General features: G+C 55.1%; 1 protein-coding gene across 2 annotated transcripts in view; it reads left to right on the top strand.

Annotated features, from left to right (window-relative positions):
* Positions 1–9,633: 9,633 nt before the first annotated feature.
* Positions 9,634–17,854, top strand: part of THEMIS2 (thymocyte selection associated family member 2) — a 14,881-nt gene continuing 6,660 nt past the window's right edge. For both annotated transcript variants that reach the window (XM_079776507.1, XM_079776506.1), the window contains exons 1-3: positions 9,634–9,764; positions 11,764–11,904; positions 14,146–14,547. In XM_079776507.1, coding sequence (XP_079632633.1) covers positions 9,671–9,764; positions 11,764–11,904; positions 14,146–14,547 — 637 coding nt within the window. In that variant the 5' untranslated portion in view covers positions 9,634–9,670. The remainder of the gene's footprint in view (positions 9,765–11,763; positions 11,905–14,145; positions 14,548–17,854) is intronic.

The following is a 17,854-nucleotide window of genomic DNA, read 5'->3' as shown; positions in this document are numbered from 1 at the left end:
ATTCTCTCTTATCATTGATGTTTATCTCTCTCTCACCCTCTCCCTTCCTCTCTAAAAAATAAATAAATAAAAAATAAGACACTTGTAGTTTTCTAAGTGATAAGAGCACTAGAAGCATCTTTTGTTCTGTTGAGGTGACTCTGGGTGAGCTCCTGATGGGGACTCATCAAGCCAGGATCAGAAGCTTGGAATCTTCAGCTCCCTACTCGCCCCTGCCCCATTCTCCCCATCCCCACTTCTCCAGAGAGGGAAAAGGGACTGGAAATGGAGTTAATAATTGGTCATGCCTATGTGAGGAAGCCTCCATAAAATCCCGATAGTCCAAGCTTCGAAGACCTTCAGGTGGGCAAACACACCCACATACTGGGAGGGTGACACACCCCAACTCCACGGGACAGAAGCTCCTACACTCAGGACCCTCCCAGACCTCACCTAGGGGTCTCTTCCCCTGGGTGTTCATCTGTAGCCTTCATCATATTCTTTCACAAACTGGAAAATGTAAGAAAGTATATATCTTTGAACCCAGCCTGCGTGTTTCAGTGGTTGAGCATAGACCTATGAACCAGGAGGTCATGGTTCAAGTCCCAGTCAGGGTACATGCCCAGGTTGCAGACTCCATCCCGTGTGGGGCATGCAGGAGGCAGCCAATTGATGATTTTCTCTCATCATTGATGTTTCTATCTCTCTTTCCTCTCTGAAATCAATACAAATATATATATATATATATATATATATATATATATATATATATAATACATATACATATATATGTGTGTATATATATATATATATATATATATATATATATATATATATATATATACTTGAAAAATAAAATTGCTAATAATGAAATTAGTAAAACTGGTAAAATGCTTAGAGGATGAGGTATATGAAATCTCCTAGAAAGTAGACCAGACGGGGAGGGGAATAGAGTATTGGTCCAGAAAACACAACATACAACTAAAAGGAGATCCTGAAAGAGAGAAAGTTTCCAGAACCGAGAAGCGTGCCCCCCACCCCCATTTAAAAGATCTATGATGCCGAAACCGGTTTGGCTCAATGGATAGAGTGTTGGCCTGCGGACTGAAGGGTCCCAGGTTCGATTCTGGTCAAGGGCATGTACCTTGGTTGCGGGCACATCCCTGGTGGGGGGTGTGCAGGAGGCAGCTGGTCGATGTTTCTCTCTCATCGATGTTTCAAGCTCTCTATCCCTCTCCCTTCCTCTCTGTAAAAAATCAATAAAATATATTTAAAAAATAAAAATAAAAGATCTACGAGTGTCCAGAAGCGAGAATGGAAGCCCTGCAGAGAGCTGAGCATGTGACGTGAGCCGTGCACCGGGGACAGAGCGGAGGTTCCCAATGTTCACACACACGGGGTCTGGAATAAGAGTGACATGGGACTTCCCAACAGCAAACATGTTACTGCATAGACTTGCTTCCAGATTTGGGGGGAACACTGTTTACAATCTGGACCTCAATACCAGTCCGATCGTTGTGGACGAATAACCACTCCTGTGCATTAGCGATTAGAAACAGGCTGAGATAACTTTTTGAAAGATTGTGATCAAATACACATAACGGAACATTTCCCGTCTGACCCATTTTAAGTGTGCAGTTCCGTAGTGTTGCGTACATTTGCATTGTTGTGCTCCAGGACGTTTCATCACGCACACCTCAGACCCAGTCCCCACAGACAACAGCTCCCCCTGCTCCCTCCTCCCGGCTCCTGGCAGCCATCCTGCTGTGTCTGTCTGTCTGTCTGTGACAGTGACACTCAGGTGCCTCATAGGAGTGGGATCACACAGTACTTGTCTTTCAGCTTCTGTCATGGAGCATGATGTCCGCCAGCTTCATCCACGTGGTAGCAGGTGCCCGGCTTTCCTTCCTTTTTGAGGCTGAATTCTGTTTCATTGTGAGACTATGTCACGTTTTGTTTATCTGTCCGCCTGTTGGTGACACCGGGTTCCTCCCACCTCCTGGGTGCTGTAAATAACGCTGCTACGAACACGGGGGCACAGACATGTCTTCAGGATCGAGCCTTCAGTGCTTTTGAATATATATCTACAAGGGGGATTGCTGATCAGACGGTAACTCCATTTTTCGTATTTTCAGAAAGAGGTAACTTTTCATTAAACCTCTGCTGAAAGGCGGTAGCCACTCCCCCAAGCCCAGAGGTTACACTGAGGTTCTGTAGTGTTTGCAGCTCAAAGACCGATGCCCATCGCCCCCTCCCAGAACTGGGCCGCCCACCTCCTCCTCTGCTCCGGCCTCACAGCTTTGGCCTCCTCCCCGGCCCAGTTAGGAGGCTCGGGGTAAAAATTCTCTGGGCTCAAAACCACTTCCTCAGGCCCAAGGTCAAAGGTCTCACTCTGCGTTCGCTCTGCTCCTCCTCAGCCTGACCCTGGGGACCTGGCCTGGTCCCAGGCCTGAGCAGCTCCTGACCAACACTCCCCAGGGGCCACCCCTACGGATCTTGACCAGGTGTCTTGGGACCCCCCTCCTTCCTGACAGCATCCCTTGTGCCTTCCCAGAGGCCCTGGATCCCCGCCCCTGGTTTTCTCTATCCTCTCCTTCCTCTTTTCCTCCGTTCCCCTCCCCTTCTCTCCTCTCTGCTCCTCATCCCTCCCCCCTCCCCTGACCCTCTGCCCCACCTTCTCATCCTCCTCCCAACCCGAAGGCTTTTGTCCACTCCCTGCTTCACAAGGTCAAGAAAGCACGGAGGCTTGATGCTCCCTCCCCATCACACCAGAGCACGCCAGTCCCTCCCCATCACACCAGAGCACGTTCCCTCCCCATCACACCAGAGCACGCCAGTCCCTCCCCATCACACCAGAGCACGCCCCCTCCCCATCACACCAGAGCACGTTCCCTCCCCATCACACCAGAGCACGCCAGTCCCTCCCCATCACACCAGAGCACGCCCCCTCCCCATCACACCAGAGCACGCCCCCTCCCCATCACACCAGAGCACGCCAGTCCCTCCCCATCACACCAGAGCACGCCAGTCCCTCCCCATCACACCAGAGCACGCCCCCTCCCCATCACACCAGAGCACGCCAGTCCCTCCCCATCACACCAGAGCACGCCAGTCCCTCCCCATCACACCAGAGCACGCCCCCTCCCCATCACACCAGAGCACGCTCCCTCCCCCACTCCCCATCCCCCATCCCCCTCTCCCCCACTCCCCCATACCCCCATACCCTACTCCTCCACTCCCCCTCCTCCCATACCCCTCTTCCCCACTCCCCCACCCCCCACCTCCCCCACCCCCCCACTCCCCCACCCCGTGTGAACAGTGCTTCCCGCTGAGCTCTGGTTTTTGCTTTTACACGACGCCTGCCATGCATCTTGTATGTAGTGCGCATGTCAAAACCAGACAGTCGTCATGTCCCGGTGCAGCTTCCCGGAGGCACAGCTCCCCCCTCCACGGTGAGCCCGGCTCTGTGAGCGGACGGCTGGCCAGAGGCGGCGGGGGCACATCTGCCCCCTGGTGTCCCAGTGAGGGGGGACCCCTGATCTGCCCCCTGGTGTCCCAGTGAGGGGGGACCCCTGATCTGCACCCTGGTGTCCCAGTGAGGGGGCCCCTGATCTGCACCCTGGTGTCCCAGTGAGGGGGGACCCCTGATCTGCACCCTGGTGTCCCAGTGAGGGGGCCCCTGATCTGCACCCTGGTGTCCCAGTGAGGGGGCCCCTGATCTGCACCCTGGTGTCCCAGTGAGGGGGGACCCCTGATCTGCACCCTGGTGTCCCAGTGAGGGGGCCCCTGATCTGCACCCTGGTGTCCCAGTGAGGGGGGCCCCCTGATCTGCACCCTGGTGTCCCAGTGAGGGGGGCCCCCTGATCTGCACCCTGGTGTCCCAGTGAGGGGGGCCCCCTGATCTGCGCCCTGGTGTCCCAGTGAGGGGGGCCCTGATCTGCACCCTGGTGTCCCAGTGAGGGGGCCCCTGATCTGCACCCTGGTGTCCCAGTGAGGGGGGGCCCTGATCTGCACCCTGGTGTCCCAGTGAGGGGGGCCCTGATCTGCACCCTGGTGTCCCAGTGAGGGGGGGCCCTGATCTGCACCCTGGTGTCCCAGTGAGGGGGCCCCTGATCTGCGCGCTGGTGTCCCAGTGAGGGGGGGCCCTGATCTGCACCCTGGTGTCCCAGTGAGGGGGGCCCTGATCTGCACCCTGGTGTCCCAGTGAGGGGGGCCCCCTGATCTGCGCGCTGGTGTCCCAGTGAGGGGGGCCCCCTGATCTGCACCCTGATGTCCCAGTGAGGGGGGGCCCTGATCTGCGCCCTGGTGTCCCAGTGAGGGGACCCCTGATCTGCACCCTGGTGTCCCAGTGAGGGGGGCCCTGATCTGCACCCTGGTGTCCCAGTGAGGGGGGGCCCTGATCTGCACCCTGGTGTCCCAGTGAGGGGGGGCCCTGATCTGCACCCTGGTGTCCCAGTGAGGGGACCCCTGATCTGCACCCTGGTGTCCCAGTGAGGGGGGCCCTGATCTGCACCCTGGTGTCCCAGTGAGGGGGCCCCTGATCTGCACCTTGGTGTCCCAGTGAGGGGGCCCCTGATCTGCACCCTGGTGTCCGAGTGAGGACAGAGGAAGCCCGGACATTTCTTGAGCCACAAAGAGAGAGATCAAGAGTGGCTCCAGGCCGCGGGCCGGACCCACCCCCCCAAAACCCCTCAGACCCAGGGTCCCCGCAGGGTCCCCCCGCGCCCCGCTCCCGATCCTCTTCCAGCGCCGCCGCGGGCCTCGCCTTTCGGAAGCCATTCGGCGGCCCGGGCTGCCCCCCGGGGAGGGGAGGGGGAGGCCCGCTCGGCCCTGACGGAGCCCGGGAGCCCCGGCCAGGGCTCCCGGTGCGGAACCGAAAGGGCTTTCCAGTCCCTCCATTTGCATGTTGTGCAACAGCCAGGAAGGCGTTTCCCACTCAGAATCTCATTTTCCTAAAACAGAAGCACGTGCGGCCTGAAGCTCCGAGCAATGTCAGGGGCACAGGAAGCCCCAAGTCACAGTGAGGCTGAGCGCTGGGCGGAGCCCACGGGCCGAGGTACTGTCACCTTCGCTGACCCCGGCCCCGGCCCCGGCCCCGGCCCCCGGCCCCCGGCCCCCGGCCCCCGGCTCCCGGCCCCCGGCCCCCCGGCTCCGCTCCCTTCCGTCCGGGCAGAGGGGCCGGGCTCAGAGGCTAAGGAGCTGCCCAAGAAGTGGAGGAGCCAGCATCTGAGCCCAGCTCTCTTTCTGAAGCCTGTCTTTGTATTCGCTGTTTCCCTGTATTTTTTCTTTTACTTATTCTTTTTTTTAAAATATGTTTTATTGATTTTTTTACAGAGAGGAAGGGAGAGGGATAGAGAGTTAGAAACATTGATGAGAGAGAAACATCGATCAGCTGCCTCCTGCACACCCCCTACTGGGGATGTGCCCGCAACCAAGGTACATGCCCTTGACCGGAATCGAACCTGGGACCCTTCAGTCCGCAGGCCGACGCTCTATCCACTGAGCCAAACCGGTTAGAGCTCTTTTACTTATTCTTTTTTTTTTTTAATTTCTTTATTGATTAAGGTGTCACATATTTGTCCTCATCCCCCCATTCCCATCCCACACCCCTCCCCACGGATGCCCCCACCCCCCTGTTGTCCTTAACCATTGGTTAGGCTCGTATGCATGCACACAAGTCCTTTGGTTGATCCCTCCCCCCTACCCCCACCCTCCCCTACCCTCCCTCTGAGGCCCAACAGTCCGATCGATGCCTCCTTGTTTCTGGGTCTGTTCTTGTTCCTCAGTCTATGTTGTTCATCATTTCCCCTAGATGAGTGAGATCATGTGCTACTAGAAATACACTTATAAGAACCGAAAATGAGAAAAGCAATAATGGTTATGCTGACAGGCAAATGAATCAGTCTGTAGTGAGTTTCTTTCTGGGACAAATTTGAGACCCAATTTCAATGTCAAACAGTTCCTTATGTGTACATGTCAGCAATGACATTTCAGTTCTGGATGGTGGACAAATGGTGATTCTTTTACTTATTCTTAAGAACATTTTTATTGTGAGGTATTACGCATATATAAACATTCATAAAACAAACACACAGTTTAACTAATTATTACAGAATGAGCATCAAGTCAAAAAATAAAACATTGCCAGTTCTCCACATAGCCTCAGCTGGCCTCTTCCCAATCCAAAACCCTCCACCAAGGTAACTACTGTCTTGATTCTTAGAACAATGACTTCCTTACTTTTTTTTTTATAGAGTCTTCACCTAACTATGCATTTCTAAACGCTGAACTGAAACATTATAAATATGAAATCATAGAGCAGGCATTCTTCTATATCTGGCTCTTTTTGCCCAATATTTTGTTCGTGACATTTATCTATGCTGCAAAAAGCTTCCGTTGGCTCACTGTTGTTGGTGTATAATTGTCTTTTTCTTCCTCATCCTTCGCTGCAGTTCCAGGCAACCAGAAGTCTGCCAGTTACGTGGTCTGCTAACACACGTGTGGCAGAGGAAGCATTGCCACATTCTGCGGCTGCTGGGAAAGCTCAGCAGAGCTGGGCTAACATCCTAGCCTCTCGCTCCGGCCTGTGTTGCTCAGTGGTTAGAATGTTGGCCCATGCACGGAAGGGTCATGGGTTTGATTCCTGGTCTGGGACACGTACCTGGGTTACAGGTTTGATCCACAGCCCCCAAGTGGGCCACATGCAGGAGGCAACCAATCCATGTGTCTCTCTCACATCGATGTTTTTTTTCTCCCCTCTCTCTTCCTCTCTCTGTAAAAATCGATGGAAAAAATATCCTTGGGTGAGGATTAAGAACAACAACAAATCCTAGCATCTCCATTTCTCACTGCATGATCTCAGACAAGTCCCTTCACTCTTCTGAGCCTCGGTTTCCTCACCTGTAAAGGGGGAATGACTGTTTGCTTTACCTGATTGTAGGGAGAATCAGGTGAGCAAATGGCTGTACAGGGCCTGCTCGGAGCAGGTGCTCGGAGAATCACACCTGCTGATGTTTCTGGAAACATTTAGAAATGACCCCGTCCCATCTCTGCTTAGCAGACCCTCCTCGTGGGCCCTTGCAGGCCTCTGTTTACCGCAGCTCCTTCATTTTATCGTGTCCACTGAGGCTCGGTACCCTTTCAGCGCCACTTAAATATGCCCTTTGAGCGCTTGCTGGTTTGGCTCAATGGACAGAGAGCAGAGGCCCATGGACTGAAAGGTCCCGGGTTCAACCGTTCAATCCTAGTTAATGGCACACACCTCGGTTGCAGGCTCATCCCTGGTGTCTCTCCCACATCTCTCTCTCTCTCTCTCTCTCTCTCTCTCTCTCTCTCTCTCTCTCTCTCTCTCGTCTCCCTCCCTTGTTCTCTCTCAAAATCAATTTTTAAAAAATATACATGAGTCCACGTTGGCATAAAATCTTTCTTACAAAGGAATTCCAGGTAATTTATTTGGATGCTCTCCTTCCAAGGGGTACAGCTTGGCTCTCCCTGATTATGGTCTGCACTTAGTGACTTGTTCCCAAACAACAGGGTATGGAGAGGGGAAAAATAGCAACTTCACATGGAAAAAGCTGGAAACTCCATCTTAGAGCAGCGATAAAGGTTACTCTCACAGTGAGAAGTCACGTGGGAGGCCACGTGCCCCCTGAGAGGATGTGAGGAGAGGAGCACCTCATCCTGGTGGCACCCGCCTCTACAGTCCACAGCCCCAGGCTGGTCATGAGGAAAACAGCAGAAAACACACACACACACACACACACACACTCACACACACACACACACACTCACACACACACACACACTCACACACACACACTCACACAAACACACACACACTCACACACTCACACACACACACTAAGGGACATTCTGCAAAACCCCTGGCCAGCGCTCCTCAGGACTGTCAAGGTTGTGAGGACAAGGAAAGCTTGGCAACATGTTACAGACAGGACATATGATGGCTAAATACAATATGGAATCCTGGATGGGGTACCGGAACCAGAAAACACAAACACAGATAAAATCCACGTCAAGTCTCCAGTTTTGTTAGCAGTAATTCGGCAATGTTGGTTTCTTAGTTTTGAATCTATGATAATGTGAGATGGTAGCATTGGGGGAATTTGAAACTGGCTGAGGAATTGATGGGACATCTCTACTATTTTTACAACTTTACTGTAAAACACACACACAGAGGCAGAATAGAGTGGAAAGAAACACAGCAAAATTTTAGAAGTAAATATATTTTGGTGGTGGGAAAAAAAATGCCTGTCCTCTTTTTATTTGTCAAATGTCTTTAATTGGGGTGTATTCCTTTTTATTTTAAACTTCCATTATTATTTCTGATTAGAAGTCATCTATTACTTTTGTAGTGAGAAAAAGTGAAGTAAAGCATAGTGCATAATGCCTACATCATCTCATTTCGCCCTTCCAACCAGCTAAGTAAGCGAAGACTCTTTCCCCTATTTTATAGATGGGGAAACCAAAACTCAGAGAATCGAAGTGATCTGCCTCAAGTTATATAACAAACAAGACAAGGAGCTAGGATCTGAACCTCTGTGGATCTGACTCCCGAGGGCCAGGGAAATGGAAAAACTTTCTCTCTTCTTGTGGGGTCAGGAGAAGAGATTGGACTCTCTCCTAAGTACATTTCCCTTTAGCCCAAGGAAGGCTTTTTTAAAAGTAAAGCTTTTTAAAATCTTCAATATAGGCATTTTATTTATTAAAATATTTTTATTGATTTCAGAGAGGAAGAAAGAGGGGGAGAGATAGAAACATCAATGATGAGAGAGAGTCATTGATTGGCTGCCTCCTGCACGCCCCGCACTGGGGTTCGGGTCCACAACCCAGGCATGTGCCCTTGACCTGAATCGAACCTGGACCCTTCAGTCCACAGGCCGAGGCTGTATCCACTGAGCCAAACCGGCCAGGGCCAAGGAAGACTTTTCAACTAGAATTGTGCAAAGGGCACGAGCGTCCTGGGAAGGGGAGTCCGGGCGGTAGAGGACCATGGAGTGTCCGGAGAGGGATTCAGGGACCTGACTCCCCATCTTCCCCCGCAGATCAAAGGGCAGGGCCGTGTCTCCCCTGTGAGACGCAGGACCACACCGGGCGGGCGCGTTTCCTCGTGTAACCGGGGGCGGGGTGGGGGTGGGGGTGGGGTGGGGGGTGCGGAGGTGAGGGGGTACGGGGGTGGGTGGAGGGGGCCTCTGGGGCTTCTTCCTCGCGTCCCCTTCCACCACGGGGTCCGGGGTCCGTCGCTGACGACTGCAGCCGCGGGACCTGCTTTACTGACCCAGAGCCTCCGAGCTCCGGACCCTCCATCTGTGCCCCCCGTGACAGGCGGGCACCGCGCCCCGTTCTGGAGAAGCGGAAGCCGGCGGGAGGGACAAGGCTTGCACAAGAGCTCGCGGCTGCTACCCCGCGGGCGGGGCGGGGCGGGGCTGCGGGGCGGGGCGGGGCGGGGCGGGGCTGCGGGCGGGGCGGGGCGGGGCTGCGGGGCTGCGGGCGGGGCGGGGCGGGGTGGGGCGGGGCTGCGGGCGGGGCGGGGCGGGGCGGGGGCGGGGCGGGGCGGGGCGGGGCTGCGGGCGGGGCGGGGCGGGGCGGGGCGGGGCGGGGCGGGGCGGGGCTGCGGCTCCGGCCGGAGCGCGGGCGCCGGCCACTCGGTCCGCGTCCGGCGAGCCTCGCGGACATGGAGCCGGTGCCGCTGCAGGACTTCGTCTGCGCCCTGGACCCCGCCTCCCTGCCGCGGGTGCTGCGGGTCTGCTCGGGCGTCTACTTCCAGGGTGAGTGCAGGGCCGCGCCCCCCGCCCCCCGCCCCCGCGGCCCGCCTGGCCCGGCTCCCCCCGCGTGGGGGGCAGAGGCGCTGCTGGGGCGCCAGGCACCCGGGAGAGTGCGCCCAGCCCCGAACCCCGACGTGCCGCCGCCCAGCTGTGTGGTTTGGGGCCACCCTCCAGCGGGGTAGCTCAGACATCCGGGTGGGCGAGCCGAGCCGGCCCGGCGGGACCGCTGACCGGCGGGGGAAGGGAGGGACGGCTGCCCGGGTCCGGTGTGCGGCCGCGGCATTGGGGCGCCCGGACTTGGTTCTAACGGGCCAGTCAGCCCTCCGCTCCTGTGGCTCCCACTGCCCGACCCCGTCTGCACCTCCCGCACGTCCCGCCGGCGCACCTGCCCTGCGGGGCTGCAGTGGGCGGCGCGCGGTCTGAGCGGCTCGGCAGCTCTCGGTTTGCGCGGCTGCGGTCCGAGCCCTCCCGGCTCCGCTCCTCGCACGTCCGCTCACCGGCCGGGCGCCTGGCGCCCCGTGCACGGCGGGGCGGCCCAGTCACCGGTTACACCTGAGGAGCCAGAGGCCCGGCTGACGGGTGGAGGGGGATGGGAAACTCGGCGGTGCCGGGTGAGGGAGGAGCCGTGGGAGACGGAACGGGGAAGGAGAAAGTGGAGAGAGGGAACCAAGCCACTGGGTGGGGCCGGGGCGCCTTCCTTAGAGAGCACATGAATTCAGGGTGCCCTGGCTGTCCCGTCCCTCTCTGTCCCCTCCCGGCGGCTTCCCGGACAGTCAGTGCTCTGAGGCCCATGGGCCCTGGGCCGAGGGTGAGACATAGGCCACTTGGGAATCGGACGGATCTGGGTTCAAATCCTGGCTCTACCCCTGGGGCTCCTGCAGGCGCCCGGCCCTGTTTGTTCTGTCCCGGACATCCCCTGCTCGCTGGGTGTCATAACCCTGGGTTTCATCATTCTGCCTCGGCCGGTGGTGGGAAGTGACCAGCGTTGGGGTAGGATAAGCAGCAGATGGGTAAGAGGCGGGGTGCGTGTGGAGGAAGGTGGCGATGCCGATGGCGCAGGCCCAGACGCTCGGAGGGGTTGGGAATTGCAGCTTTGGAGGCAAACACCCTGAACTCAATCCCAGTTAGGCTCTTACTACCTGTCACCCCGGGCCACCCTGCAGCCTCGCCGAGGCTCAGTTCCATCATTTGGGGAAGGAAGCTGCCTGTCCTCCGAGGACTACATGGGCTTACACGCAACGATACACATGCAGCGCTGTGCTCCCCCGCCCGAACCGCGGTCGGACTGTGTGCTTGTGAGTCCGTGTGCACTTCCCGGGACCAGGAAAGAGGTTTTGACAGCTTCTCCGGGCTGTGTGCAGGCCCTGCGGGCTGCGGTGTGTGTGTGGGGGGGCGGTCTGATGGCCTCAGGGCTGGCCCCACTGGACTTTGCTGTCGGTCGCCAGCAGGACGCAGAGCCTGGGCACTCGGTGTGGGAGAGATCTCCATGTCGCAGACACTGCTTTTACGGGGCCCCAGGACCCTGCCACAGACCACCCTGCCGGCGGCCCTCGTTTCCTCCTGTGCTTCCTTGGAAAACAACTCATCTGAAGAAGAAGGCGGCACCCGGTGGGTGCTCGGCCCTGCGTGTCCGTGGGAAGCCACCGCCCCGGCCTGGGCCTGATGAGCTACCTGCACTGCGGGGATGCAGGCACCGGTTTTACTCACGAGAGGCCAGGCCTGTGCCGCTGCCGTGGCGCTAAGCGGGTCCGGCCTGCTCCGAGCGCTGTTCAGGAGGCGCGGGGCGTGCAGAGGCCAGAGGATGTGCCGCAGAAGGTGCATCCCGCGAAGGGAACGGCGGCCTTCGCGCCGCCTAAGGCAGGGAAAGTCAGGGCAGGGCATTCCTGGCAGCAGGAACGCGTGTGCACAGGTGTGACGGGGCAGGGCTGATGGGAGCACAGGGCACAGGCTGCCCAGCGCTTGGCCCCTGCTGAACGGGGAAACTGAGGCTGTGTCTCCGCAGGTTCCGTCTACGAGGTCTGTGGGAATGAGTGCTGCCTGTCCACAGGGGACCTGATCAAGGTCACCCAGGTTCGCCTCCAGAAGGTTGTCTGTGAGAACCCCAGCACGGGCCAGACCATGGAGCTGGACCCCAACTTCAAGGGTAAGGTTGGCACCTCTGTCTCCCCGGGTGTCCTGGCACCCTCCGGGCACACCTTGCTGGGCACACCTGCAGACACGCGCGTGGGCTTGCCGACTCCAGCACGCACTCCCACTCCTCTGGGTTGGCACATGCGACGCGCAGGCCACCCAGCAGCCTTCAGGCTCAGATGCCCTCAGGGGGTCTGTGCCTGAGCCTGGCCTGGCTGTGCCCTCTCCCTGCCCATCTCTCGGATCACATCTCGGCAGGGATTCTTCTGTTCCAGGTCTTTGTCCACGTGCCTGTCTCTGTGTTCGCTCATACATTCACTTACTGGATATTACTGACACCTCTGTGTGGCAGGCTCTGTGCTGGGGGCTGGGGTTCAGGATGAACCAGGGGCGCTCTCTCGGGGGGCGGGGGGTGAACTACCACGATGGCAGTGAGAGAAAGAGCAGCAGAAACAGGCACAAGTGTAGAGGGGGCTCTGGCGGGAGTGGCCGGCCTCAGGGGTCTGGGCAGGCTTCCCGGAGGAGGTGGCCCCGTGCTGGAGGAAGGAGTCCTAGAAGAAGTAGCCAGAGGGAGTAGCATGTGCACATTTGGGGCTCCAGAAACCCCATGTGGCTGTTGTTTCGGGAAGTGTGTAGTGTGGTGGACGGTGGGCCCGATGCTCACGCCCGCAGCCCGGCCGGGAATCCCGCTTTGCAACCACCAGCTGTGGCGTGGTCCGTTTCCCTGACCGCGCTGGGCCTCGGCTTCCTCCTCGGTGCCGGGGGCGCTCAGGCGCGATGTGAGGATGAGATGAGCTGCCTGCATGAGCTGCCATGCATGAAGGCCTGGCACGGAGCTGTTTCTCAGTATGAGTCACTGTGATCGCCCCAACGGGATAGTGAGGGTGTGTGTTCCAGATGGGGGGGAGGTGGCGGGAGTCAGACCGAAGGGGCCTGTGAGAGGCACAGACATGTTTAGGTCTTTATTTTGAAGACACTGAGGAGCCAGTGAGGGTTTTAAATATGAAAGTGATATTGTGTTGTTTTGTATTTGAGGATTCTGCTTTTATTTGGAAATAACTTCAAATTTACAGAAGACTTGCTAAAACTACTGTACACCTTATCCAGAGTCACTAATTGCTAAACATTTTGTTACATTTGCTTTCTCTTTCCCTTCCTCTCTTTTCACACACACACACACACACACATATGAACATGTCACTATATATGTATGTGTTTATGTATATATTTTCCTTGAACCATTTGAGAGTAAATGGCAGAAATGATGCCATTTACATCTAAATATTACCCCCATTATTTAGTGTGTCTCCTAAAAGGACATAGGCTCACAAAACTATAGTTTAATGATCAGATCTAGGAAATTTAATATTGATACACCACTAGTGCCTAACCAGGTCTGTATCCCAATTTCGCCAGCTGCCCTAATAAAGCCTCTGGAGTTTTTCCCCTTGATCCCGAATCCAGTCCCAGATCACACAGCGCAGGCAGCCGTCCTGTTTCTTAGCCTCCTTAGGGCTGGGCGAGCTCCTCAGCCTTTCCGTGTCCTGACACCCACGTTTTGGAGAGTCCAGACCAGTGCTTTTGCGGAATGGCTCTCAGTCCGGGTCTGTACGATGTTCCCTAGCTTGGGTGCTTGCTGAGTGTTTGGGCAGGAAAGTCTCAGGACTCATGTCCAGATGAGGGGTTGGTTTAGGGCAGTCGGGCGGCAAGATTGGATGGGGTGGGGGAGGGGCAGAGAGGTGAGAGCAGCCAGAATTGGCGGACACTTAGGCGGGGGTGGGGGGATGTCAGAGCTCATTTGGCCAGAGGCTCCTCGGTCTCTAGTTTGGGGAAGAGGGACAATGGCGCTGCCCCAGGGTGGGTGACAGGTGTTGGAAGTGTGGCATTGGAGCCGTGGTGAGGTGTCTGGAGGCAAAGTTGGCAAACTTAGAGGCAGGTGGGGTCGGGAGGTAGGAAAATGTGGCAGTTGTCAGTGTGTCTATGGGAACAGGTCCCCGTTCTGTTCTCTGTCTGTCCCCTGCCTGCCTGTGCGTCAGAGGGACTATCTCCACTCGGCCCTCGCTGTCCGTTCACACGTGGTCACTTGCTGCCTCCCCTTTCTCAACCCTACGGCCCGGGTATCCAGATGCTGGCCTGCCCTTGGCATCTGTCCTCGGGGGAATCCGGGTTCTCTTTGGCCAGACTGAGGCCTGGTGCAGAGAGCCCTGGACCCAACCCAGGCCTGCCCCCTGACACCCTCTGCTGTGCCCCCCAGGCCTCTTCAGCCCCCTCACCGGCCCCCGGAGCTATGGAACCCTGAAGGAACTGTACTCCGCTGTCACCCAGAGCTCCAAGCAGCTGCCCATCTGGTTCATGTCGACCCGCAGAATTGACACCGAGGCCCTGGCGGTGCCTGAGGAGCAGCCGCTCATGCTCGAGTCTCTGGAAATGTACCTGGGGACCTGCTCCGCCCGCTGTGTGCTGGGCACGGAGACCCGGGTGGAGGTGCTGCACCTGCCCCTGTCCACGGAGGGGCCCTTCTGGGAACTGGAGACCGGTGCCCCTCGGACCCTGCTGCAGGCCCTGGCCCTGAGGGACCTCCTGCTCACCTGCCCCGCCTGCCCCTGGCGCTCCTTGATCCTGAGGCCCCAGTATGAGATCCTAGCCATCATGCACAGTGAGTGGTCGGGGCAGGTGGGGGCGGGGTGGGGGAGGGAAAGAGGGCCCTGGGGAGCAGCTCTGGTGGAGGACCCCGGCCCATAGTCTAGGGACTCCAGGTGGCTTACAGAATAGATTATCCGAGTGGGAAGTGGGTGTAAAGGAGACAGGAAAATAGGGTAAGTTGAGAGTGAGGCCCCGGGATTTTATGAAATTGGGTGAAGTTGGGTTGTGAGGTACTAGCAGTAGGTCAGAGAGACCGGAGACACCTGCCCATTTGCTCAGAGAAACGTGTTTTCCCGCCTCTGGGGAGAGCAGGATTGTTCCCACGGCCCTTCTGTCGGAGTGACAGGGCACTGAGCGGAGCCCCGGCGGCGCACAAGCTCTCGCTCAGGACAGGCTGGTGGCAGCATGCAGCGCAGGGTTGGTGTCCAGTCCGAGGCCGAGCCTGAGCAGAGAGCGGTAGAAGAATGGCACCTGGCCTCTTCCCTGGAGGCCAGGTTTGAGGTTCGGCTTTCGGGCAGTTACCAAGAGCAATTAGTCGGGATTGCTGGCAGACGACAGAGCCAAGTGGGGATTTTTTTTGCCGTTTTAAAAAAATCTTTAAAAACTACTTTACACCCAGCTGGTGTGGCTCAGTGGTTGAGCATTAACCCATGAACCAAGAGGTCACTGGTTCGATTCCCAGTCAGGGCACATGCCTGGGGTTGAGGGATGGATCCCCAGTAGGGGGCGTGCAGGAGGCAGCGGATCAATGATTCTTTCTCACCATTGATGTTTCTATCTCTCTACCCTCTCCCTTCCTCTCTCTAAAATCAATAAAGACATATTAAAAGAAAACAAAACACAAAACAAAAAACCCTACTTTACTATGTAAAAATTCAATCCATTACAAAAGCAGGGAAGAATATAACAATCCCCATGACCCCATTACCCAACATCATAATTGTCGACTCATTATCGATCCTGTTTGATCTCTCCCCAACCCCTCTCTCCCCACCCCATCTCACCTGATTACTTCAGAGCAAACCCCAGGTATCATAACATTTCTTTTGAAAATACTCCAATATGTATCTCTTTAAAAAAAAAAAAAAAGGTGTCTCTATTTTAAAATGTGACTTTTCTCCCCCAAGACACTGAAGTGTTTAAGAGCACTTTATCTGACAGTACACCACGCTTAACAATTCCACCAAGCAGTCCTTAATCTGCTGAGACCCTGGCTAGGATTCTGTTTGGATCACCTTCCTGACAAGGAATCGTTAACCACGCATCTCAGCTAACAGGACGCAGCAGCAGCACTTACCAGTTCATATCTGACCATGCTCATGGCAGGTCCTCCTGGCCGTGCACCACAGGCTCTCCCCAGCCTGTTTTCCAGTTTTTCTCCAGCTCCACTTGGTCCGATGGATGATACCGATCAGCACTTCCGGAAGCTTGAGCTGCTCTCTGGCTTTGGTGATCATTCGCTTTTTGGGGTTTACATAGACGTTCATGTCTTTGTACTTCTGTTGGATAACAACTCCTGTTTTCTGATTGTACTGATGATTTATTATTTTTTATTTTTTTAAATGTTTTTATTGATTTTTTAGAGAGAGGAAAGGAGAGTGAAAAACATCAATGAGAGAGAAACATCAAGCAGCTGCCTCCTGCACGATCGAGCCTGCAACCCAGGCATGTGTTCCATGACTGGGAATCGAACCTGAGATCTTTCAGTGCGTGGGCTGACACTCTGTCCATTGAGCCATGCTGGACAGGGCTGGACTGATGCTTTAGAATGGAGACTGGCCCAATGTCATTGCTATTTTTTTTTTTTTAATATTATAGTGCTTGGGTAAAATCTTTGACTTTTTAAATTTTTGGTAAACTGCTTGAGTTTGGGTACATACTTTTTTCCTTCTTTGTAATCATCCTCTTCAGTAGTAACCTATTTTCACTGCACCCCACCTGGTCACAACAGACGTCTCAGGGAGGCTGTCTTCCGCCTCCTCGCTCAGTTCCAAATGAAATAGCTCCCCACTCTCCTGCACACTGTCCAGCCGTTCAGGCACAAGGTCAGTCTCAATGCGGCTTCTTCTTTATATCCGTAGTTGTAGGACTTCTGCTCAGCTACATTTCAGATGGTTCAAAATGATGGCTGTTCTGTAGTTTAGTTGCAATTTTGACGTGGTTGTGGGAGGACTCCAGTGCCGCATTTACCTATGTCATCTTTTTTTTTTTTTAATTGATTTTGAGAGAGAGAAAGATATTGATTTGTTGTTCCACTTATTTATGTATTCATCAGTTGATACTTGTACTAGTATATGCCCTGACCAGGGATCAAACCTGCAAACTTAGTGTATGAGGATGACACTCTAACCAACTGAGCTACCCGATCAGGGCCCTATGCCACCATCCTGACCAGAAGCTTGTGACTTTTTTTTTAACAGACACAATACCATCATCAAAAGAAAGAACAATAACTCCTAGCACATGGTGATAATACCCACCTGGTGTTTGAATTTCCTCCACTGTCTCATAATTTTTATTTATTTATTTAAAATTGTTTTTAAAATATATATTATATTGATTTTTTTTTTTTTTTACAGAGAGGAAGGGAGAGGGATAGAGAGTTAGAAACATCAATGAGAGAGAAATATCAATCCTGCACACTCCCTACTGGGGATGTGCCCGCAACCAAGGTACATGCCCTTGACCAGAATCGAACCTGGGACCCTTCAGTCCGCAGGCTGACACCCTATCCACTGAGCCAAACTGGTTAGGGCTCATAATTTTTTTTTTAGTTTATTCACCTCTGGACCCACATAAGGTCCACAACATTGCCGTTGATTGTTATGTCTTTTAAGTCCCTTTTAAGCTATAGGTTCCCTTTATTCTCTATTTTTCTTGTAATTTTCTGTTGCGGGGAGTAGGCCATTTGTGCTACAGGCTTCTTCACGTTTTGGGTTTTGCTGCCAGCATCCCTGTGGAGTGTTAACCTGCTCTGACCTCTGACTCTCCTGTTGGGTCTGGCCAAGACCACCCAGGTCGGGTGAGTCAGTCACAGCCGAATGCATTCCAGTGAAAGGGCACAAAGCACAGTCAGCACAGGGACCGTACAGGCGGAGAAGCCCGAGGACACCGGGGAGTCACACAGGCACACTTAATTCCTCCAGCACTGAACTGTGACAGCACGTGAGACCAGGGAAGCTCATTAGCGAACCGGCGCCCAAGGTTTTTACTGCGCCTGATCACGGAGGCATCCTCTGCCTAGCATGTACCAAGATTCCAGACTCCGGAAGGAAAGCAGGTGTTCAGCTTAAGCCACGCTGTTTGTGCAGCTTAGGCAG

The sequence above is a fragment of the Cnephaeus nilssonii genome, assembly GCF_951640355.1.
Source record: "Cnephaeus nilssonii genome assembly, chromosome: 7".
Lineage (NCBI taxonomy): Eukaryota > Metazoa > Chordata > Mammalia > Chiroptera > Vespertilionidae > Cnephaeus > Cnephaeus nilssonii.
Note: the sequence above shows the minus strand (reverse complement) of the source record. Positions and strands in the feature narration are given on the sequence as shown.